Consider the following 24,211-nt stretch of genomic DNA (forward strand, 5'->3'; position numbering starts at 1 on the left):
ATTTACAAGGACAGCCTACTCCTTTCTCTCCAAAGGGATTTGAACCCCGGTCTCCCGCATGCCCCGCATTCTGTAGTACAGACATGGCCTGCTCCCCCTTATGTAAGGAATTAGTCACTTTCCCATGTTTACTACAGTATGTATTGTAGACTGCACAGTAGCCTAATAAACAAATAAACACATTTCGTTAACTTCTTGGTGACAGGGGGCAGTATTTTCACGTACGGATGAAATGCATGCCCAAATTCAACTGCCTGCTACTCATCCCCAGAAGATAAGATATGCATATTATCAGTAGATTTGGATAGAAAACACTCTGAAGTTTCTAAAACGGTTTGAATCATGCCTGTGAGTATAACAGAACTTATGTAGCAGGCAAAACCCTGAGGAAAAACCATTCAGATATTTTCTTTTGAGGTCACTCTCTTTTCAATGGGATTTCATTGTGAATCCAGATTTCTAAGGGACCTTCTTGCAGTTCCTACCGCTTCCACTGGATGTCACCATTCTTTAGAAATTGGTTGAGGTTTTTCCTTTGTGTAATGAAGAAGTAGCCCTGTTCAAAACGAGGGTCACTTCAAGTGTACTGTTTGTTAGAGGCGCGTGACCAGAAAGGTAGCTACCTAAATTTTATCAGCATATCGATTGCGCAACCAGGGCTGGAAAAACCTTGGATCACTGCTGTTCTAACTTCCGCAACGCATATAAGGCCCTGCCCCGCCCTCCTTTCGGAAAAGCTGACCACGACTCCATTTTGTTGATCCCTGCCTACAGACAGAAACTAAAACAAGAAGCTCCCGCGCTGAGGTCTGTTCAACGCTGGTCCGACCAATCTGATTCCACACTCCAAGACTGCTTCCATCACGTGGACTGGGATGTGTTTCGTATTGCGTCAGACAACAACATTGACGAATACGCTGATTCGGTGAGCGAGTTCATTAGAACGTGAGTTGAAGATGTCGTTCCCATAGCAACGATTAAAACATTCCCAAACCAGAAACCGTGGATTGATGGCAGCATTCGTGTGAAACTGAAAGCCCAAACCATTGCTTTTAATCAGGGCATGGCGACCGGAAACATGACCGAATACAAACAGTGTAACTATTCCCTCCGCAAGGCAATCAAACAAGCTAAGCGTCAGTACAGAGACAAAGTAGAATCTCAATTCAACGGCTCAGACACAAGAGGTATGTGGCAGGGTCTACAGTCAATCACGGATTACAAAAAGAAAACCAGCCCCGTCACGGACCAGGATGACTGGCTCCCAGGCAGACTAAAGAACTTTTTTGCCCGCTTTGAGGACAATACAGTGCCACTGATACGGCCCGCAACTAAAACATGCGGACTCTCCTTCACTGCAGCCGACGTGAGGAAAACATTTAAACGTGTCAACCCTCGCAAGGCTGCAGGCCCAGACGGCATCCCCAGCCGCGCCCTCAGAGCATGCGCAGACCAGCTGGCTGGTGTGTTTACGGACATATTCAATCAATCCCTATCCCAGTCTGTTGTTCCCACATGCTTCAAGAGGGCCACCATTGTTCCTGTTCCCAAGAAAGCTAAGGTAACTGACCTAAACGACTACCGCCCCGTAGCACTCACTTCCGTCATCATGAAGTGCTTTGAGAGACTAGTCAAGGACCATATCACCTCCACCCTACCTGACACCCTAGACCCACTCCAATTTGCTTACCGCCCAAATAGGTCCACAGACGATGCAATCTCAACCACACTGCACACTGCCCTAACCCATCTGGACAAGAGGAATACCTATGTGAGAATACTGTTCATCGACTACAGCTCGGCATTTAACACCATAGTGCCCTCCAAGCTCGTCATCAAGCTCGAGACTCTGGGTCTCGACCCCGCCCTGTGCAACTGGGTACTGGACTTCCTGATGGGCCGCTCCCAGGTGGTGAGGGTAGGCAACAGCATTTCCACCCTGCTGATCCTCAACACTGGGGCCCCACAAGGGTGCGTTCTGAGCCCTCTCCTGTACTCCCTGTTCACCCACGACTGCGTGGCCACGCACGCCTCCAACTCAATCATCAAGTTTGTGGACGACACAACAGTGGTAGGCTTGATTACCAACAACGACGAGACGGCCTACAGGGAGGAGGTGAGGGCCCTCGGAGTGTGGTGTCAGGAAAATAACCTCACACTCAACGTCAACAAAACTAAGGAGATGATTGTGGACTTCAGGAAACAGCAGAGGGAACACCCCCCTATCCACATCGATGGAACAGTAGTGGAGAGGGTAGTAAGTTTTAAGTTCCTCGGCGTACACATCACAGACAAACTGAATTGGTCCACCCACACAGACAGCATCGTGAAGAAGGCGCAGCAGCGCCTCTTCAACCTCAGGAGGCTGAAGAAATTTGGCTTGTCACCTAAAGCACTCACAAACTTCTACAGATGCACAATCGAGAGCATCCTGTCGGGCTGTATCACCGCCTGGTACGGCAACTGCTCCGCCCACAACCGTAAGGCTCTCCAGAGGGTAGTGAGGTCTGCACAACGCATCACCGGGGGCAAACTACCTGCCCTCCAGGACACCTACACCACCCGATGTCACAGGAAGGCCATAAAGATCATCAAGGACAACAACCACCCAAGCCACTGCCTGTTCACCCCGCTATCATCCAGAAGGCGAGGTCAGTACAGGTGCATCAAAGCTGGGACCGAGAGACTGAAAAACAGCTTCTATCTCAAGGCCATCAGACAGTTAAACAGCCACCACTAACATTGAGTGGCTGCTGCCAACACACTGACTCAACTCCAGCCACTTTAATAATGGGAATTGATGGGAAATGATGTAAAATATATCACTAGCCACTTTAAACAATGCTACCTAATATAATGTTACATACCCTACATTATTAATCTCATATGTATATGTATATACTGTACTCTATATCATCTACTGCATCTTTATGTAATACATGTATCACTAGCCACTTTAACTATGCCACTTTGTTTACATACTCATCTCATATGTATATACTGCACTCAATACCATCTACTGTATCTTGCCTATGCTGCTCTGTACCATCACTCATTCATATATCTTTATGTACATATTCTTTACCCCCTTACACTTGTGTCTATAAGGTAGTAGTTTTGGAATTGTTAGCTAGATTACTTGTTGGTTATTACTGCATTGTCGGAACTAGAAGCACAAGCATTTCGCTACACTCGCATTAACATCTGCTAACCATGTGTATGTGACAAATAACATTTGATTTGATTCGATTTGATTTGAGTTTGTTTTCTTCCTGTATTGAACACAGATCATCCCGTCTACAATTTGATTGATTATTTACTTTAAAAAATACCTAAAGTTGTATTACAACAGTAGTTTGAAATGTTTTGGCAAAGTTTACAGGTAACTTTTGAGATATTTTGTAGTGACGTTGCGCAAGTTGGAACCAGTGTTTTTCTGGATCAAACGAGCCAAATAAATTGACATTTTGGATATATATATATCGACGGAATTAATCGAACAAAAGGACCATTTGTGATGTTTATGGGACATATTGGAGTGCCAACAGAAGAAGCTCGTCAAAGGTAAAGCATGATTTATAGTTTTATTTTCCATTCCATTTAAGGATAGTGGAAGACGTTCCAAGGGTGGCTTCTGATTTAGGGAGAGACGGTACTAGTTTTTGTGCTCCACAGATGTGGATCATGTTGCAGGGGAGACTCAGGCTTGACTGCCTGTTGCCCTGTAGGGAATGTAAAACATTAGTAGGGAATGATCTAAGTGAGGCAATTTAGTACTTTTAGTGTGTTTTGTATTGATGTGTGTGTTTGTATTGTGCAGGCTCATTTGAAAAAGAGTCTCAATATGACACCCTGTTAAAATATATATAAAAAATAAAACGTTATTGTTTTACACTGCACTGGAAAGCCTCGTTTCAACAACAATTAAAAGCCCATTTAGGTCCCTGGAAACATGTAGACGCCCAGGGCAAGCCAATAGATGCTCTTTTAATTCTAACTTATTTAACAGTCGGAGATCATTAGTGGTGTGGCATGGGGGTTGTGAGTGGGTGGAGAGGAGAAGAGGAGGATCTCTCCATAGTGTTCACATGGTGTGCCTGGGGGAAGAGAGAGAGGGGAAGAGAGAGAGAGAGAGAGAAAGAGAGAGAGAGAGAGAGAGAGAGAGAGATGGGGGAGAGATAGAGAGCGAGAGATGGGAATAGAGAGATGGGGAGAGAAAGGGAGATATAGAGAAGATATAGAGAGAGAGATGGGGAGAAAGAGAGAGAGAGGTGGGCTTTCTTTCTATGCTCTCTTTTCTTCTACAATATTCATCTTTTAGACCAAATCTGTCATTGTCTGAAATATTGCTGATATCATTCTTTGTGACAGAATAATGAAACATGAAAAAGGGCATTCTTTAACAGTGGTGGCTCTAGGTCCGGGGGAATGAATGAATGGGTTAGTGGAGGACTCCCTATAACTGTGTGTGTGTGTGTGTGTGTATGTGTGTGTGTGTGTATATGTGTGTGTGTATGTGTGTGTGTGTGTGTGTGTGTGTGTGTGTGTGTGTGTGTGAGAGAGAGACAGTGCCGACAGAGAGAGTCGCCTCGCTTCGAGTCCTTAGGAAACTAGGCCGTATTTAGTTTTTGTTATGTATTATTTCTTACCTTGTTACCCCAGGAAATCTTATGTCTTATTACATACAGCAGGGAAGAACTATTGGATATAAGAGCGACGTCAATTTACCAACATTACGACCAGGAATACGACTTTCCCAAAGTGGATCCTCTGTTTGGACCACCACCCAGGACAATGGATCTAATCCCAGAAGCCGACCCAAAACAACTGCGCCGCAGAAGGTGCAGACGGAGCGGCCTCCTTGTCAGGCTCCGTAGACGTGCACATTGCCCACCGTTCCTGAGTATATTACTCGCCAATGTCCAGTCTCTTGACAACAAGGTAGATGAAATTCAAGCAAGGGTTGCCTTCCAGAAGGGCATCAGAGATGGTAACATTCTCTGTTTCATGGAAACATGGCTCTCTCGGGATATGTTGTCGGAATCAGGTCAGCCACCGGGCTTCTCCATGCATCGTGCCGACAGAGTTAAACACCTCTCTGGGAAGAAGGGCGGGGTGTATGCTTCATGATTAACGACTCATGGTGTAATCCTAACAACATACAGGAAATCAAGTCCTTCTGCTCACCCGACCTAGAATTCCTGAAAATCAAATGCCGGCCATATTACCTCCCAAGAGAATTCTTGTCAGTTAATGCCACAGCTGTGTACATTCCCCCTCAAGCAGACAACAAGACGGCCCTCAAGGAACTTGGACTCTATGTAATAGACAGAAACTCAAGCAGGATGTACCAATGACTAGAACCATTCAACACTGGTCTGACAAATCGCTTCAAGATTGTTTTGATCACGCGGACTGGGATATGTCCCGGTCAGCCTCAATAGAACAACATTGATCTATATTCTGACTCGGTGAGTGAGTTTATAAGGAAGTACATTGCAGATGTTGTCTCCACTGTGACTATTAAAACCTACCATAACCAGAAACCGTGGTTGGATGGCGGCATTAACACAAAACTGAAAGCGCGAACCACCACATTTAACCATCGAAAGAGGTCTGGGAATATGGCTGATAATAAACAGTGTAGTTATTCCTTCCGATTGGCAATCGAACAAGCGAAATGCCAGTACAGGGACAAACTGGAGTTGCAATTCAATGGCTCAGACACGAGACGTATGTGGCAGGGTCTACATGAAATCACGGACTACAAAAAGAAAACCAGCCACGTCACGGACACCGACATCACGCTTCCAGACAAACTAAACACATTCTTTGCCTGCTTTGAGGATAATACAGTCCCACCGTCGCGACCCGCTAACAAGGACTGCCCTTCACTCCTTCTCCTTGGCCGACGTGAGTAAAACATTTAAACGTGTTAACGTGTTAAAGATAACTGAACTAAATGACTACCGCCCCGTAGCACTCACTTCTGTCATCATGAAGTGCTTTGAGAGACTAGTCAAGGATCATATCACCTCCACCTTACCGGCCACCCTAGACCCACTTCAGTTTTCATACCACCCCAACAGGTCCACAGACGATGCAATCGCCATCACACTGCACACTGCCCTGTCCCATCTGGATAAGAGGAATATCTATGTAAGAATGCTGTTCATTGACTACAGCTCAGCATTCAACACCATAGTTCCCTCCAAGCTCATCATCAAGCTGGAGGCCCTGGGTTTCAATCCTGCCCTGTGCAATTGGGTCCTGGACTTTCTGACGTCCCCCAGGTGGTGAAGGTAGGAAACAACATCTCCACTTTGCTGACCCTCAACACTGGGGCCCCACAAGGGTGCATTCTCAGCCCCCTCCTGTACTCCCTGTTCACTCACGACTGCGTGGCCATTCATGCCACCAACTCAATCATCAAGTTTGACGACACAACAGTAGTGGGCTTGATTACCAACAGCGACGTTATAGCCTACAGGGAGAAGGTGAGGGCCCTCGGAGCATGGTGTCAGGAAAACAAACTCCCACTCAACGTCAACAAAACAAGGAAGATGATCGTGGACTTCAGAGGGAGCACCCCCCTATCCACATTGTCGTGTCTTTACTATCATTAAATTGAAGACTGATAGTTTTTATCAAAGATTCTCTGTAATTAGTATTATTCGATTAAACTGAATAATCATGTAACTGTAATTAACTAGGAAGTAGGGGCACCAAGGAAAATATTCAGTTTACAAAGTTATAATTTCCCAATATAACCTTTCAAATATTTTATATCTGATCAATTAGTCTTCGAATTAATTAATTATTTACGTTACCTCACGTTAGTCTCATTCCAAACGTCGTAAATTGTTGGTTATTTGCACGAACCCAGTCTTCACTATGAGTCATCCATACATCAATTGTCTGAAATCATGTATTTATTGCTAACTAAGTAATTCACAGAAATGCATAAACAAAACAAACAAAGTAAATATGGTTACAAGAAATGATAGGAGAATGTGCCCTAGTGGGCTAAACCGGCATGGCGGCTTGTTAGACAAAAGGGAAGTGGGGGTCACCTGAGAAGTCACTACAGAGTGATAATTATAACAATTGAAATGCTAATCCTTTGCACATGAACGCTCACTCATTCGGGAACAATTGCAATCAATATATATATTTACGCTCAGGGTGTCGTGTTGATCTTTGTTGAAAAGTTAGTTTTCCTTCTCTCTCTCTCTCTCTCTCTCTCTCTCTCTCTCAGACTAGTAATTAATATCAAAGACTTAGTTTAGTTCATTTAGTTCAACTCAAAAGGGAATTGGAGTTTCCTTCATTAAACAGTCCAAAATCACAATACACAATTTTACAAACTGTATCATCCGCAACAGTGCCTCTTCAACCTCAGGAGGCTAAATAAATGTGGCTTGTCACCCAAAACCCTAACAAACTTTTACTGGCTGTATCACAGCCTGCACCGCCCTCAACCGCAAGGCTCTCCAGAGGGTGGTGGGGTCAGCACAACGCATCACCAGGGGCAAACTACCTGCCCTCCATGACACCTACAGCACCCGATGTTACAGGAAGGCCAAAAAGATAATCAAGGACATCAACCACCCGTGCCACTGCCTGTTCACACCACTACCATCCAGAAGGCGAGGTCAGTACAGGTGCATCAAAGCTGGGACCGAGTGACTGAAAAACAGCTTCTATCTCAAGACCGTCAGACTGCTAAACAGCCATCACTAACTCAGAGAGGCAGCTGCCTACATTTAGACCCAATCACTGGACACTTAAATAAATGGATCACTAGTAACTTTAAACAAAGCCACGTTAAATAATGCCACTTTAATAATGTTTACATATATTACATTACTCATCTCATATGTAAATACCATATTTTATACCATCTATTGCACCTTGCCAGTGCCGCTCGTCCATCGCTCATCCATATATTTATATGTGCATATAATCTTTCACCCTTTTAGATTTGTGTGTAGTTGTTGGTAGTTGTTGGGGATTGTTAGATTACTTGTTAGATATTACTGCACTGTCGGAACTAGAAGCACTATAATTTCTCTACACTCACATTAACATCTGCTAACCACGTGTGTGACCAAAACAACTTGATTTGATTTGAGTATGTGTGTCATCTTTCGACTTCAACTGTACCTGGCTCCATCTGCACCTTTGAAACTCAATATCTTGTCTATTTATGTACACCAATTATGCCCTTTCATCTACAAATGCTCATACCTCCCAGACAGTTTACCTAACCCTTCAAAGGATTCTTCCAGGTTCATTCTGAAATGCAGCGATATAACACAAGATACTGGGATAACCTTCACCCTCCCCACTGTCTCACCTCACATAGTCAACTCAATAACTTGAAGCGAAGACTGGGGGTCAGCCTGATGAACCAAACTACTCAGTAATCTCCTCCATGAAGACTGGGGGTCAGCCTGATGAACCAAACTACTCAGTAATCTCCTCCATGTAGACTGGGGGTCAGCCTGATGAACCAAACTACTCAGTAATCTCCTCCAAGAAGACTGGAGGTCAGCCTGATGAACCAAACTACTCAGTAATCTCCTCCATGAAGACTGGGGGTCAGCCTGATGAACCAAACTACTCAGTAATCTCCTCCATGTAGACTGGGGGTCAGCCTGATGAACCAAACTACTCAGTAATCTCCTCCATGTAGACTGGGGATCAGCCTGATGAACCAAACTACTCAGTAATCTCCTCCATGAAGACTGGAGGTCAGCCTGATGAACCAAACTACTCAGTAATCTCCTCCAAGAAGACTGGAGGTCAGCCTGATGAACCAAACTACTCAGTAATCTCCTCCATGAAGACTGGGGGTCAGCCTGATGAACCAAACTACTCAGTAATCTCCTCCATGAAGACTGGGGGTCAGCCTGATGAACCAAACTACTCAGTAATCTCCTCCAAGAAGACTGGAGGTCAGCCTGATGAACCAAACTACTCAGTAATCTCCTCCATGAAGACTGGGGGTCAGCCTGATGAACCAAACTACTCAGTAATCTCCTCCATGAAGACTGGGGGTCAGCCTGATGAACCAAACTACTCAGTAATCTCCTCCATGTAGACTGGGGATCAGCCTGATGAACCAAACTACTCAGTAATCTCCTCCAAGAAGACTGGAGGTCAGCCTGATGAACCAAACTACTCAGTAATCTCCTCCATGAAGACTGGGGGTCAGCCTGATGAACCAAACTACTCAGTAATCTCCTCCATGAAGACTGGAGGTCAGCCTGATGAACCAAACTACTCAGTAATCTCCTCCATGAAGACTGGAGGTCAGCCTGATGAACCAAACAAATCAGTAATCTCCTCCATATAGCCTCACTCTCACACACACATTTCATTAAACAAAACAAATACTGTTTTTTTTTCTTCCTGATTGCTGATCATTTTATTTATCAATTTATAATCAGCAGGTTTTGTTATCTTCTTTAACTAACCTTTTATTTTTATTTTTGATACTTATGTATTGTACAGTATATCGTTGTTTGTGGTATAGTTATTTTTGTGGTGTGGTTTTCATATAAGCCCTTGGGCTTCCAACCACACCTGCACACCATTTTTTAATTAGACTTTTAAAAAAAATCTATATTGTTGTTTATCACTTGTTTTCTTTGGTGCAAATAAATGAAACTAAAAAAACTAAACTACATTGGTAGAACCCACAATCTATCGGCAATATTAAAGCTGATTCACCCCCCTTTAAAAACTTGAGCAACTGTCCCAGACGACTATGCTGGTTGCAATGACTTTATTATTACAACCAGTTTACTGGTGTGAAGTGAGAAATCTGCCCCTCTACCGTTAGTATTGAGCCACATGTGCCAAAGACAGCCTGCACCTTGTAATAATCTGTCTGTGTGTGTGTGTGTGTGTGTGTGTGTGTGTGTGTGCTCCTCTCTTGTCCCTTGCTAATGATGTTCTACCAGTGATTATGTCCAGAATGCAACGCTCACACTGATCAAGGATCAGGTCAATCAAAACGAATGGCAGAATGAATGACGTGGCTCACAAAATAAATTGTCTAAAGATTATTGTTTATGTTTATAACCATGACACCTATTACCTTCAAATGGAAATCCAATGAAATCACTGAATCAAGGCTCCCTGTTAGCTCCGTGTTTGTCATGCATTAGACAGCAAAGCAAAACCTCCCATTTTGGTGAACCAACTTCTCCATCTCCCATCTATTTCTGTCTCTATTGATCAATTGATCTATTAATCTTGTCTAGGTGAATGTCATTTGTGTTTCGGGAAAGAGAAACTTTACAGTAGTCTGTTAGGTCTAACCCAAAGCTACTGCAGAATACAAGGTATGAACCCCCAAGCTACCTGCAGGGAAATCTCCAGAGTGTTACCGGCTTCAATATCCTGCATACTACCTACTGCTATTGCACCCTTGAGAAAGGCACTTTACCCATGAGTGCACCAGCTCCTTTGATGCTCCCAGCCTGTGATGTACAGTTGAAGTCGGAAGTTCACATACACTTAGGTTGGAGTCATTAAAACTCATTTTTCAACCACTCCACAAATTTCTTGTTAACAAACTACAGTTTTGGCAAGTCGGTTAGGACATCTACTTTGTGCATGACACAAGTAATTTTTACAACAATTGTTTACAGACAGATTATTTCACGTATAAATCACTGTATCACAGTGTTGATGGTGCTTTTAAACAGCTTGGAAAATTACAGAAAAGGATGTCATGGCTTTAGAAGCTTCTGATAAGCTAATTAACATCATTTGAGTCAATTGGAGGTGTACCTGTGGATGTATTTCAAGGACTACCTTCAAACTCAGTGCCTCTTTGCTTGACATCATGGGATAATCAAAAGAAATCAGCCTCAGAATGTATTTTGTTCATCCTTGGGAGCAATTTCTAGATGCCTGAAGGTACCACATTCATCTGTATAAACAATGGTGCGCAAGTATAAACACCATGGGACCACGCAGCTATCGTACCGCTCAGGAAGGAGACGCGTTCTGTCTTCTAGAGATGAACGTACTTTGGTGCGAAAAGTGCAAATCAATCCAGGTACAAAAGTATCTACATCCACAGTAAAACGGGTCCTATATCAACATAGCCTGACAGGCTCTCAACATGGAAGAAGCCACTGCTCCACAACTGCCATAAAAAAGTCAGATTACGGTTTGCAACTGCACATGGTGACAAAGATTGTACTTTTTGGAGAAATGTCCTCTAGTCTGATGAAACAAAAATAGAACTGTTTGGCCATAATGACCATCGTTATGTTTGGAGGAAAAATGGGGAGGCTTGCAAACCGAAGAACACCATCCCAACCGTGAAGCACGGTGGTGGCAGCATCATGTTGTGGGGGTGCTTTGCTGCAGGATGGACTGGTGCACTTCACAAAATAGATGGCATCATGAGGAATGAAAATTTAACCAAGTTAAAGCTTGGTCGCAAATGGGTCTTCCAAATGGACAATGACTCCAAGCATACTTCCAAAGTTGTGGCAAAAGGGCTTAAGGACAACAAAGTGAAGGTATTGGAGTCATCTACACCAGCTCTGTCAGGAGGAATGGGCCAAAATTCCCCAACCTATTGTGGGAAGTTTGTGGAAGGCTACCTGAAACGTTTGACCCAAGTTAAACATTTTAAACGCAATGCTACCAAATTCTAATTGAGTGTATGTACACTTCTGACTCACTGGGAATGTGATGAAAGAAATAAAAGCTTAAATAAATCCTTCTCTCTACTATTATTCTGACATTTCACATTCTTAAAAAAAAGTGATGATCCTAACTGACCTAAAACAGGGAATTTTTACTAGGATTAAATGTCAGGAATTGTGAAAAACTGAGTTTAAATGTATTGGCTAAGGTGAACGTAAACTTACAACGTCATCTGTAGGTGTTGTGTCAGGCTAGGTACTGTGGCAGCAAAATTAATATTTTATTACTTCTCTCATAAATGCTGGCAGATTTCAGATGACATTGTTTGTAGATACTTCTACCTTAAAACCCATAATGGCGGAGATATGCTAGCTAGTTTATTTCAGACAACGCTTCAATATTTTAATGTAGCAAATAACGTATGTTAGAGTACATTCTGTCAAACATTCCTTCACATTATTTAGTCAGGCTGAAGGTTTCAAGTACAACGTCTTAATCATATCATATCATATTGAGTTTGAAATTTATTACATTATAACTATACTGTGTGGGTATCATAAGACATACACGCGGGCACGCCCACGAACACACACTGGCATGCACACACGAAACACACACACACACACACTGTATGTGTGTGTTTAGAAGGGCTGTCAAGGAGTCAATCCCCTCTCAGCAAATCCACACTAGGCCTTTTGTATCCGGCTTTAGAGAACAAATGCACTCCTTTTAAATAGATATCTCTGGGTTTGAGAGAGCAGTGTTGTGAACTCAGAGTTAGAGGACTGACAGGACTGGGTCATACAGAGGGATAGAAATGAGGAGTAATCTTCACACCAATCCTTCCCATTGCCCCCCCACTGTGTGAGCAAAACTGAGTAACCAGAGTTAAATCTGTATTGTGTTTGGCATACATAATCAACTATTTTATATAAAATAAATTAAAAAGAAGCTGAATCATTCCTAAACTAACGTTGGTGGAGCTTATAATAGTCCCCGTGAGTTAACTGGATAAGACTAAAATATTGACCGGGGCCCATAGACTGTACTATGTAAGGAATGTGGTGCCATTTGTAGCTCTGTCCAATGTACCACCCCTCAGAGACAGCCCAATGGTTGCTGTCCAGGGTGCTGAAATGTATAGAGTCAATTTTCTCCGGCCCCGCTGATATACTTTTTGGGGGGATATTTCAAGGGGGTCATACAATTCTAAATCAAATAGCTAAATGATCCTTGCTATGACCTTCTTAAAACAATTCCACATAGCTCAGTAGAAACCCATCCCCTGGCTTAGACGGGGCTTGGACTGGAGCGGGTTAATTGGAACACAATTGACTTTTCCACTACCAATGTTCACATATTGATTGAGGAAGGCAGTGTGAATCAAGTGCAAGAAATAAATGTAACACTGAGATATAACAGGCTAGAATGCTGAAACAGGTCAAGTTTGACCAATCAGATCAGTTCTGAAAAATATCTGATGTGAAAAGATATGATATGATTGGTCAAAAGACCAATTAGTGGAAAAAAATATCAGAATTGCGCTGCCTGTGTAAAAGCAGCCATTTATATCTCACCCTCCTGCGAGACAAGTCCTTATGCCATCAAAACGCTTTTAAAGCCTTGCGTGACAGAAAATCGATGGCTCGTTGCTTAGTTACAGGTGAGCAGTACTTTGCTGTGTCTGAACCCACAGAACTTTCAGCGAATCCTAATAAAGCACCTGCCCGGAAGACTTTCCTGTAGCTACCCATGGGGGACTAATACTGATGAATGAATGAAATTGGATAAAGAACTCTAAAATATTTATACAGCAGAGGTCTGTGTTCAAATACTCCTATACCGTCAAATTGTAGCCTAATATCAAGATGAAAAGGTACAATTTTCCAAAAGAGCCGATGGATATGTTGAATTATTTCAACATTGGTATTTCGCTCTAAAAAATGCATCAAAGAAGACTGTTATTGTAGTTTTAATTAAGTATATCGCCCCCCCCCCCACCCCAAACAAATTTTGCACCACATCAGTTCATACCACATTGAGCTTATTTCACACCAAAAGTCTCTCTAACAAAAGTGTGAGTTTATACGGTGTCCTTACCGAACTCTCGTGGCACGGAGATGGAGTACACACAGCTGTGTCCTGAGGTGTAGTTGCGGGGGAAGTTAGGAGACAGCACCGTGCCGTCTGACCCTGTGGAACGACTCCCACACGGTGCTGGAGGAAACAAACAGACACACAGAGCAGAGCTCAACACCTGCTTTGACCTTCGGAGGGAACATGTGACCCATTTATTCAATACATTGGCCAAGCGACATCTGCTCAGAAAAGACCAGGATGGAAAACACATAAGGAAACAGCTTAGCAGTCTAGTCTTACGGTTATCTTCTGTGTGCTTGCATGTGTGTTGAGGAAACAGCTTAGCAGTCTAGTCGTACGGTTGGTTATCTTCTGTGTGCTTGCATGTGTGCTGAGGAAACAGCTTAGCATTCTAGTCGTACGGTTATCTTCTGTGTGCTTGCATGTGTGTTGAGGAAACAGCTTAGCAGTCTAGTCGTACGGTTGGTTATTATCTGTGTGCTTGCATGTGTGCTGAGGAAACAGCTTAGCATTCTAGTCGTACGGTTATCTTCTGTGTGCTTGCATGTGTGCTGAGGAAACAGCTTAGCAGTCTAGTCGTACGGTTGGTTATCTTCTGTGTGCTTGCATGTGTGTTGAGGAAACAGCTTAGCAGTCTAGTCGTACGGTTGGTTATCTTCTGTGTGCTTGCATGTGTGTTGAGGAAACAGCTTAGCAGTCTAGTCGTACGGTTGGTTATCTTCTGTGTGCTTGCATGTGTGCTGTAAGCCATATTGATTGTTTTAGACTGGCTACTAAATCCAATCCTTGGATTCTTATTCTTTCCTTCTTTCCTTCTTTCTTTCTTTCTTTCCTTCTTTCCTTCTTTCCTTCTTTCTTTCCTTCTTTCCTTCTTTCTTTCTTTCCTTCTTTCTTTCTTTCTTTCTTTCTTTCTCTCTTTCTCTCTTTCTTTCTTTCCTTCCCACATTTGTATTGGATCCCCTCCCCTGGCTCAATAAATGAACTAACAGATATATTTAAAATTGTGGTTGCCCACTGACATTTTACATTTTAGTCATTTAAGTAGACACACTTATCCCATTTTATTTTTGTGATAGTACACAGCTATGTCCATATCTATAGCTTCAACAGTTAAATAAAGGTTCATAAATAATAAATAATAAACAGGTACGATGGTATGCTCCAAACCTTGACAGCTGGGTAGAACCCTGTTCCAGCCGGGCCTGCCGTCGTCCCCCATGATACAGGTGAGAGTGGAATAGCCCTGGAGAACGTAGCCCGGCTCGCAGTAGAACGTCACGGTGGACCCCAGCTTGTAGTCGCTGCCCAGCCTGGTTCCGTTCATCACACTGCCTGGGTCGAAGCAGGACTCACGCAGCTTGGCTAAAGAGGTGGTAGAAATACACATGAGGAATTACCTTCAACAGGAGACGCAGGCAGGTAACACAGACAGGGAGGGAGTTTCATGTTGATCAGAGTAAAGAAGAATCTAACCAAACGCATCATTGAAATGCTAAAAACATCTACCCCTGCTGACAGTTTAATCTAGAGATAGAAAGCATTTGTATTCTCCTTCAACTCAGCGTATGCAAAAATGTATAGTAAACTATGTATATTTCTGACTTTGGTAAAGTAACTAGACCTTACAGCTAAGAAGAAATCTCCCTCTATGAGAAAACTGAAATCTAAGAATCTAAGAGAGCATGACAGCGTCCTACCTTTGTATTCCAGATGGAAACCGGTGTAGCTGACGGAGCCGTCGCTGCGGAAGGCCAGGTGCATGGTGTTGGAGCTGCTCTCGATTCTCTCTGGAAGCTTGCTGTCCTGAAAGCTGCCAATCAGAGGGCTGTTGCTGTCTGGCCCATCGTAGATATACAGGAAGTCATAGTTAGGCTCGATGCTGAAACTAGAGAAAGGGAGAGATAGAAAGAGAGAGGGGGAGTGAAAGAGAGAGCGAGAGAGAAAGAGAGCGAGATGGGGAGAGAGAAAGAGAGAGAGAGAGAGAAAGAGAGCGAGATGGGGAGAGAGAAAGAGAGAAAGATGTGAAGAGAGAGCGAGAGAGAGAGGGAGAGAAAGAACAGGGGGGTTGAGAGAGAGAGTGAGTGAGAGAGAGAGAACGGGGGGGTTGAGAGAGAGAGAGAGAAAGAGAAATCAGATTAAAGACTATAATCCAATTCAGTCAGATCATAATATCTGGAGGAGGGTGATATTTGAGAAATTATCTCTGTCTCTCTGCTGAGCTGGGTTTCAATGTGTCTGTCTGGATGCAGTATACAGTAGTAGGGAGAAATTACACACTAGAAACAACTATCTGGGTTCATGGCCTCTCCGACTGGCGGTCGAGGTGGGAGTTTAGCGACAACACTCAAAAGGCCCTGCGATTCACGTTGACACACAGTGGCAGATGCCTCAGATGCCAGCGTCTACCCAATGCCACAGACGCTAATGAATAGATTCCTCAAATCATCCGTAACCTCTCTCTATGGATCAGGGCTGGAGAGCTAGACAACACCATGATATCCTCCTTTAATAACGCTTGCTAGCGCTACATTCATTACCCTTATCGCTGCTGTGGGAGGACACTAACTATAAATACCCAGGGAGTGTAATTGCTTTGGTATAGTCAAAGATGAGGCACATATCCTTTTGAGCTGGGAACTCACCACAAAACAGACTATCAACTGCTCACTGCCATGCTCCGCATCTCCGAGAATGTGTGTGTGTGTGTGTGTGTGTGTGTGTGTGTGTGTGTGTGTGTGTGTGTGTGTGTGTGTGTGTGTGTGTGTGTGTGTGTGTGTGCGTGCGTGCGTGTGTGTGAAGATTAACATACACACATATTTCTGTATCAGGGAAGCTAATTTACATAAGAGAGATTGGGAGGTGTATTTTCTTATTTAAATATTTCTGAAAGAGTATGCTAAGTGATACGGTCACACTTCATTGAGCCTGTATCTAAAGCTAAAGGCTCATTGTAAGATAATAGCAATCCAAACATGGGGGGAAAAAACTCCTGCTCTACACCATATTAATAAAGTAATTACATTTTTGATAACCATATGCGCTCCGATCTTTTTTTTTTTCTCGCTTAGCCTCTGGAGCCGTCACTCAACAAACAATTAGCTTGGTTACTAATTGAATATGTAGCAATGATAATACCCAAATTTGGCAACAATGACAATGAAATCTACATTTTACCACATTGCCAATGCAATTGGTCATTTTTTACAATATAATAATACTTTGCTGCAGATAGAAACGGTGTCCCCCAGGGCTCGGTGCAAAGGCCCCTTACTCCTTATCATGCCAACCCTGCCGATGCATTGGGTCCCTTTTTGTTTTTTGTTACAATGTATTATTATTCAAGTTTCTCTATTTCCATTGGGTTCATATTTCATGTCTTTTTGGGAGAGAATGGTGTCAGTAATGGAGTGTGTAATGGAAGTCTGCGAGACAGAACAGAAGAAAAGGCTTTTCACCCTGGTTGAGCTTCAGTAACACCGTCCCACTGCCAAAAAGCCACTATTCCACTGTGTTATTTACTCCCTTGTGTTGTGGGATAAGACCATTCAAATAAGAAGAGAGCAGAGCTCACTTTACACAAAAGACAAAAACTGTCTAACTGGTGGAGCCAAATTGGCTGCCCGATACTGGTCGCTTGAAAACTGCTGTGTCATCATCACTGCAGTGACTAGCTTTCAACTTGAATATAAAACACTACGCTTTTAATAGCAAGGCTAATGAATACAACAATACACACATACATTATCAGACAGTGTCATTTTGATTGTGACAAACAGGAAACAGCTAATTTGTCTACTTGGCATGTTGTTAACAAAAAGGAATGTCCCTTGTCGTGAGACCTACAGTACCAGTCAAAAGTTTGGACACACCTACTCATTCAAGAGTTTTTCTTTATTTTTACTACTTCTACATTGTAGAATAATAGTGAAAACATTAAACATGAAATAACACATAGAATCATGTACAAACCAAAAAAGTGTTAAACATATCAAAATATGTTTTATTTTTGAGAATCTTCAAAGTAGCCAGCCTTTGCCTTGATGACAGCTTTGCAGCCTCAACATTCCAACCCTAAGCAACAGAAGTGGCTGCAGCTAAAGAGGTGGTACCGTTAACTCACTTTCTCTCTCTCTCTCTCTCGTTCTTTCTCGCTCTCTCTCTCTCACACACACACATACACACACAGCCAGCCACCCAATTAATATTCCACAGCCTCGTGTCTGGCACAGCACGGGCTGCCAAGGGACAGGTATGTATGTCACCCTTTTGATTCAGGCAGGAGGAGATAGAGGAGAGGCAGAGGGAGGAACAGGAGGAGATAGAGGAGAGGCAGAGGGAGAAACAGGAGGAGCTAGCTAGCTGCTGGTAGAGGAGAGACAGAGGGAGGAACAGGAGGAGATAGCGAGCTGAAGGTAGGGGAGAGGCAGAGGGAAAAGCAGGAGGAGCTAGCGAGTTGAAGGTAGGGGAGAGGCAGAGGGAGGAGCAGGAGGAGCTAGCTGTTGGTAGGGGAGAGGCAGAGGGAGGAACAGGAGGAGATAGCTGTTGGTAGGGGAGAGGCAGAGGGAAGAACAGGAGGAGATAGCGAGCTGAAGGTAGGGGAGAGGCAGAGGGAGGAACAGGAGGAGCTAGCTGTTGGTAGGGGAGAGGCAGAGGGAGGAACAGGAGGAGATAGCTGTTGGTAGGGGAGAGGCAGAGGGAGGAACAGGAGGAGATAGCGAGCTGCTGGTAGAGGAGAGGCAGAGGGAAGAACAGGAGGAGATAGCGAGCTGCTGGTAGAGGAGAGGCAGAGGGAGGAACAGGAGGAGATAGAGGGGAGGCAGAAGGAGGAACAGGAGGAGATAGAGGGGAGGCAGAGGGAGGAAGAGGAGGAGATAGAGGGGAGGCAGAGGGATGAACAGGAGGAGATAGAGGGGAGGCAGAGGAAGGAACAGGAGGAGATAGAGGAGAGGCAGAGGGAGGAACAGGAGGAGATAGAGGGGAGGCAGAGGGAGGAACAGGTGGAGATAGAGGAGGGGCAGATGGAGGAACAGGAGGAAATAGAGGAGGGGCAGAGAGAATAACTGGAGGAGATAGAGGAGAGGCAGAGGGAGGAACAGGAGGAGATAGAGGGGAGGCAGAGGGAGGAACAGGAGGAGATAGAGGGGAGGCAGAGGGAGGAACAGGAGGAGGTAGAGGAGAGACAGAGGGAGGAACAGGAGGAGATATAGGAGAGGCAGAGGGAGGAACAGGAGGAGATAGAGGAGAGGCAGAGGGAAGAACAGGAGGAGATAGAGGAGAGGCAGAGGGAGGAACAGGAGGAGATAGAGGAGAGGCAGAGGGAGGAACAGGAGGAGATGGAGGAGAGGCAGAGGGAGGAACAGGAGGAGATAGCTAGCTGCTGGTAGAGGAGAGACAGAGGGAGGAACAGGAGGAGATAGAGGAGAGGCAGAGGGAGGAACAGGAGGAGCTAGCTAGCTGCTGGTAGAGGAGAGAAAGAGGGAGGAACAGGAGGAGATAGAGGAGAGGCAGAGGGAGGAAAGGCAGGAGATAGAGGGGAGGCAGAGGGAGGAACAGGAGGAGCTAGCTAGCTGCTGGTAGAGGAGAGACAGAGGGAGGAACAGGAGGAGCTAGCTGTTGGTAGGGGAGAGGCAGAGGGAGGAACAGGAGGAGATAGCGAGCTGCTGGTAGAGGAGAGGCAGAGGGAGGAACAGGAGGAGATAGCGAGCTGCTGGTAGAGGAGAGGCAGAGGGAGGAACAGGAGGAGCAAGCTAGATGTTGGTAGGGGAGAGACGGAGAGAGGGTGGAGCAGGGGCAGGAGGAGATAGCTAGCTGCTGGTAGGCGAGAGGTGGAGGAGATAGCTAGCTGTTGGTAGGGGAGAGGCAGAGGGAGGAGCAGGAGGAGTTGGCTTGCTGTTGGTAGGGGAGAGGCAGAGGGAGGAAAAGGAGCAGGAGGAGCTAGCTAGCTGCTGGTAGGGGAAAGGCAGAAGGAGGAGCAGGAGGATCTAGCTAGCTGTTGGTAGGGGAGAGAGAGGGAGGAGCAGGAGGAAATAGCTAGCTGCTAGTAGAGGAGAGGCGGAGGGAGGAGCAGGGCGCAGGAGGAGCTAGCTAGCTGCTGGTAGAGGAGAGGCAGAGGGAGGAAGAGGAGGAGATAGCTAGCTGCAGGTAGGGGAGAGGCAGAGGGAGAAACAGGAGGAGATAGCTAGCTGTTGGTAGGGGAGCGGCAGAGGGCGGTCTCATTTCACAACTTTAAGTTAGAGGTTTAACTTAGAGGCCTTTACAGCAGCAGCAGCGGTAACATCTGTCAGCTTTATGTCACACTGTGTACCCTACCGGCAGTCAAACGTAACCCTGTTTTGACCTTTGACCTCTGTCCGTTGGGGACAGCCCTTGCGGCCGCCAAAGGTGAAATGAAAAATGGACGCAATTAACGGGACTATTTAGGTGTGAAACACAAGTTCTTCCTTTTGACTTCCATTAAGTGTCTGCATCAGTCAACGTTGGCTGGGACGTCTTGATACAGCACCTTAACGTGGGGAGCTGAGGAAGGCCAACTATGGGTTCATTACTGACAAAGTGAGCATGGAAGTCCAGCTGGGGTAGCTAATTACCCGCCTAAGACATGAACTGCATCTTAATATAACAGTGATAACGGTCAGCAGTTACCGTTGTATAATCACCTTGGTCGTGACAAAATGCCCATTAATGTCCACCTTGGTGGCGGTGTTGAGTGTGTGTGTGGGTGTGTGTATGTGTGTGTGTGTGTGGGGGGGGGGGGGGGGGGGGGGGCGTGCATGCAGTGGAACTGATAGGGAGACTAGGCCTTAATCACTTTGGAGGAAACTAGCACCTATTACCTGACGAAGGCCAGCGAAAGAACATAGTCCGAGTTGACAGCTATTAGCCAATCACAGTCCTTGCTGTGGGGATAGGGGTGGGGGAAGTTGGGAGACAGGATGAAGCCGTTGGATCCAGTCAAGTTTCCTCCACAGGGGGCTGAAAGAGAAGAAGAGAAGTGAGAAAAGGTAACATGTACTTGTCTGACTCTGACACTCATGAACTGTCTCTGTTATGTACCACAGGGAAAACTGCATGTCATTCTGTGGAGATATACTGGTGTTTGGGGCTGCAAAATTCTGGTAACGTTCCTAAAATTCTCAGAAATCCTGGTTGAAAGATTCCCGGAATCACAAGGGAATACCTAGGAAATCCTCCAGACAGGATTTCCGGAAAACCTGGGAATGTTTGGGAAAGTTAACAGAATGTTTAAACCATAACAGTAACTGATGTAGTTCGTTTTGACAGATCAGACGTTATAAAGCCACATTAAAACAAGACACCCGTGATCAGGAGTTGACAAGAATCCTCGAGATTTTGTTATAAGCACACTATCTCTGAAAAGTGAGAGAGATCTTGGGATCTGCTTCCAAAAATGTGATCTTCATTTAATGTTTTGCCTCGTTCAAAACGGTTGGAGAGCGATGACAGTCAATCATCTCTAGAGCTCAAGTGCTGCTTGGCGCCAGCAGGTTCTGGCAACACTCAGGGATCTTAATTCAATATGTTAATTAGCAGGCTAGGAGGCTGGGGATGAGTAGCATGGTCTGAGTCCCTGTTAGTACTCACCTTAATACAACCCCCTGGCTCTACCTGTAATTAAAGCACTCACCTATGCAGACAGGAGGGCTGGGTTGCCAGTAGTAACGGTTCTCCACCTGGATACAGGTAATCTTCATCTCTCCCTGGAGCTCGTACCCAGGGTCACAGAGAAAGGTGACAGTGTCACCCGGCTCTCGTCCGTCCCCGTTACGACTGCCGTTCATGGGGACCCCTGGGTCTCTGCAGGCGGTGGCCACTGAACCTGGCAGGCACAACACAGGGAGGGAATCAAATCTATGCAGGGGCTTTATGCAATCACTTTGAAGATTACATACATAGACATTCATAACACCTTTATGTTGACATGACATATAATGAATGTTGCGGTATCTTTCATAACGACCTTCAAAACACATAACCAACCAATGTCTCTGAGCCCAATAACATTTCAGAGAATAACCCAAACCTGTACGCTCTACCAGACTTCATTGCTTTTGAAGATATACACTGCAAAGGCTTTTCACAACCAGTAAACTACTCACTTGAGAATTCGATGGCGAATCCGGACTTGCTGATGTAAAAGTCGGTCTCGAACTGGATGGTAACCAGGTTGAGGGTGCTGTGTATCCCCTCGGGAAGCAGAGAGCCAGACACCTCCCTCAGGGACATCTCATTCTCAGGAGGACCGTCCCACACCTTCAGGATGTCATGTGACGCCTCTGTGTCGAAGGCCAGGAACTGCAGACTGAGGGACGAGGAGGAATAACATTGTCATTTAGGTTTGGATGCAAAATACCAGTTCTTGGTAACTTTCACTAAATTCTATTTTTGTTTTCATAAATCCTGGTTGGAAGATTCCTGGAATCAGGAAAATACCTCCCACCAGGATTACTGCAAAACCCAGGAATTTTGAGAAAGTTGGTGGAATTTTGCAACCCTAGACTGCAATAAATTACTTGCAATAAATCACAGAATAACAGAGTAATAATGGTAGATGATAATGGAAGGAACTTGAGAAATTTGCCCAAAAGCAGAGTTTGTAGGAGATCATTTGTGGATGACCTTTGCTCCTCACAGAAAATGAGTTTAACTCAAGTAAAATCACTGAATCTCTTATACAAACACACAGTTTGTTCTACATTGATATTGATACAGTATTGGTACTGCATTGATATTGGTACAATATTGGTACTGCATTGATATTGGTACTGCATTGATATTGATACAGTATCGGTACTGCATTAGTATTGGTACTGCATTAGTATTGGTACTGCATTGATATTGGTACAGTCTTGGTACTGCATTGATATTGATACAGTATTGGTACTGCATTGATATTGGTACAGTATTGGTACTGCATTAGTATTGGTACTACATTGATATTGGTACAGCATGGCAAATTTAAGGGTATGCGTTTATTTCTTCTGGTTTTTCTCCTTTTTTTATGCAAGCACTCAGCTGAAGGCCAAAGTCCGTTAATCTTTTACATGGAAACTAGATACAACACAACATAAAGTCCTGTTGTGATGCCAGACCGAGGTTCCTGGCTAGGTATAATGATGCTTTAGAGAGAGAAAAAAAAAAGGAGCAATAAGTCAGAAAACTAGGCCAGTAATTGGTGCTCGTGGTCATAACACTCCTTCCATTCAGCAGACAGTGCTGATCATGACATCAGTGGCAGGAAATCAAGTCATGAATAAAAATATGATTTCAAACGAGGTGCGCCACTGGGAGTTGGAACAGAACAAATTGTTTGCCTCCATGGTGACACGGTTCCGGCTCCATACAATACTAATAATTGAATGTATGATTGAGCATTTGAGGCTCATTAGACTGCCTAGACCTGGGCTCTCAGACTGAAAACAAAGAGGGACCTGGCATCTATAGACTATACCGGAGAGAGCACAGAGGTACCCCTGTCACACCACTGAGCTGAGCCCAACAGAGCCAAGCTGATCTGATCGCGTTGGCCTGGTTACCAATCTATCGAAGTTGCGGAAATTGGACGGTAGAGGTCTGTGGTGGAGAAGGTTGAGAGCTTCAAGTTCATTGGTGTGCACAACACTAAGGACCTATCATGGTCCAAACACACCAACACAGTCGTGAAGAGTGCACGACAACGTCTCTTCCACCTCAGGAGGCTAAAAATATTTTGTATGGAACCCAAGATCCTCAAACAGTTCTACAGCTGCACCATTGAGAGCATCCAGACTGCTTGCATCACGGATTGGTATGGCAACTGCTCGGCACCCGACCGCAATGCGCTACAGACGGTAGTGCATACGGCCCGGTACATCACTGGGGCCGAGCTCCATGCCATGCAGGACCTCTATACCTCTATACCATTTTTATTTTGTTTATTTAGCCAATTTTTCGTACTTACTTTCGTACTCTGCATTGTTGGTTAATGGCTCGTAAGTAAGCATGTTGTATTCGCCGCATGTGACAAATAACATTCGATTTGATATACTGATGTACTGGACAGTGTTTGCTTTCTGGATGAGATGCTAGCACTTTCAAAGCCATGAAAGTGTATTCACTTTTCCATCAAAGTAATTTAGCAGACACTTTTATCCAGAGCAACTGTCAGTGTATGTGCGTGTGAGTGTGAGAGAGAGCTGTAAAGCCTTGTACTTTTGCTAGACAGATATAACAAGACAACCTTGGCAGGGCCTTTGCTTGGCTGTTGAAACGCACAGAGATGAGACATGAGAGGACAATACATGAAAAGGAGGATACTTGATGAATGCTAATTCATTATCAGTAGTACCTTACGATGTTGCCAGAATCCACCTCAATGATCCAGGTGCAACGGAGGTTGTTGTCGTAAGGGAACGGGTATCCTGGGGACAGTATA

The 24,211-nt window shown here is 44.6% G+C and overlaps 1 protein-coding gene across 1 annotated transcript in view; it reads right to left on the reverse strand.

The window, feature by feature from the left end:
• Positions 1-24,211, reverse strand: part of csmd3b (CUB and Sushi multiple domains 3b) — a 425,045-nt gene that overhangs the window by 238,930 nt on the left and 161,904 nt on the right. Inside the window, 7 exon segments of the mRNA XM_090209281.1 lie at positions 13,780-13,896; positions 14,947-15,141; positions 15,477-15,664; positions 20,613-20,751; positions 21,425-21,616; positions 21,897-22,099; positions 24,125-24,211. The exon segment at positions 24,125-24,211 is cut by the window's right edge and continues 40 nt beyond it. Coding sequence (XP_090065407.1) covers positions 13,780-13,896; positions 14,947-15,141; positions 15,477-15,664; positions 20,613-20,751; positions 21,425-21,616; positions 21,897-22,099; positions 24,125-24,211 — 1,121 coding nt within the window.

This window comes from Oncorhynchus mykiss, chromosome 18 (genome assembly GCF_057628025.1).
Source record: "Oncorhynchus mykiss isolate SJ-2025 chromosome 18, ASM5762802v1, whole genome shotgun sequence".
Lineage (NCBI taxonomy): Eukaryota > Metazoa > Chordata > Actinopteri > Salmoniformes > Salmonidae > Oncorhynchus > Oncorhynchus mykiss.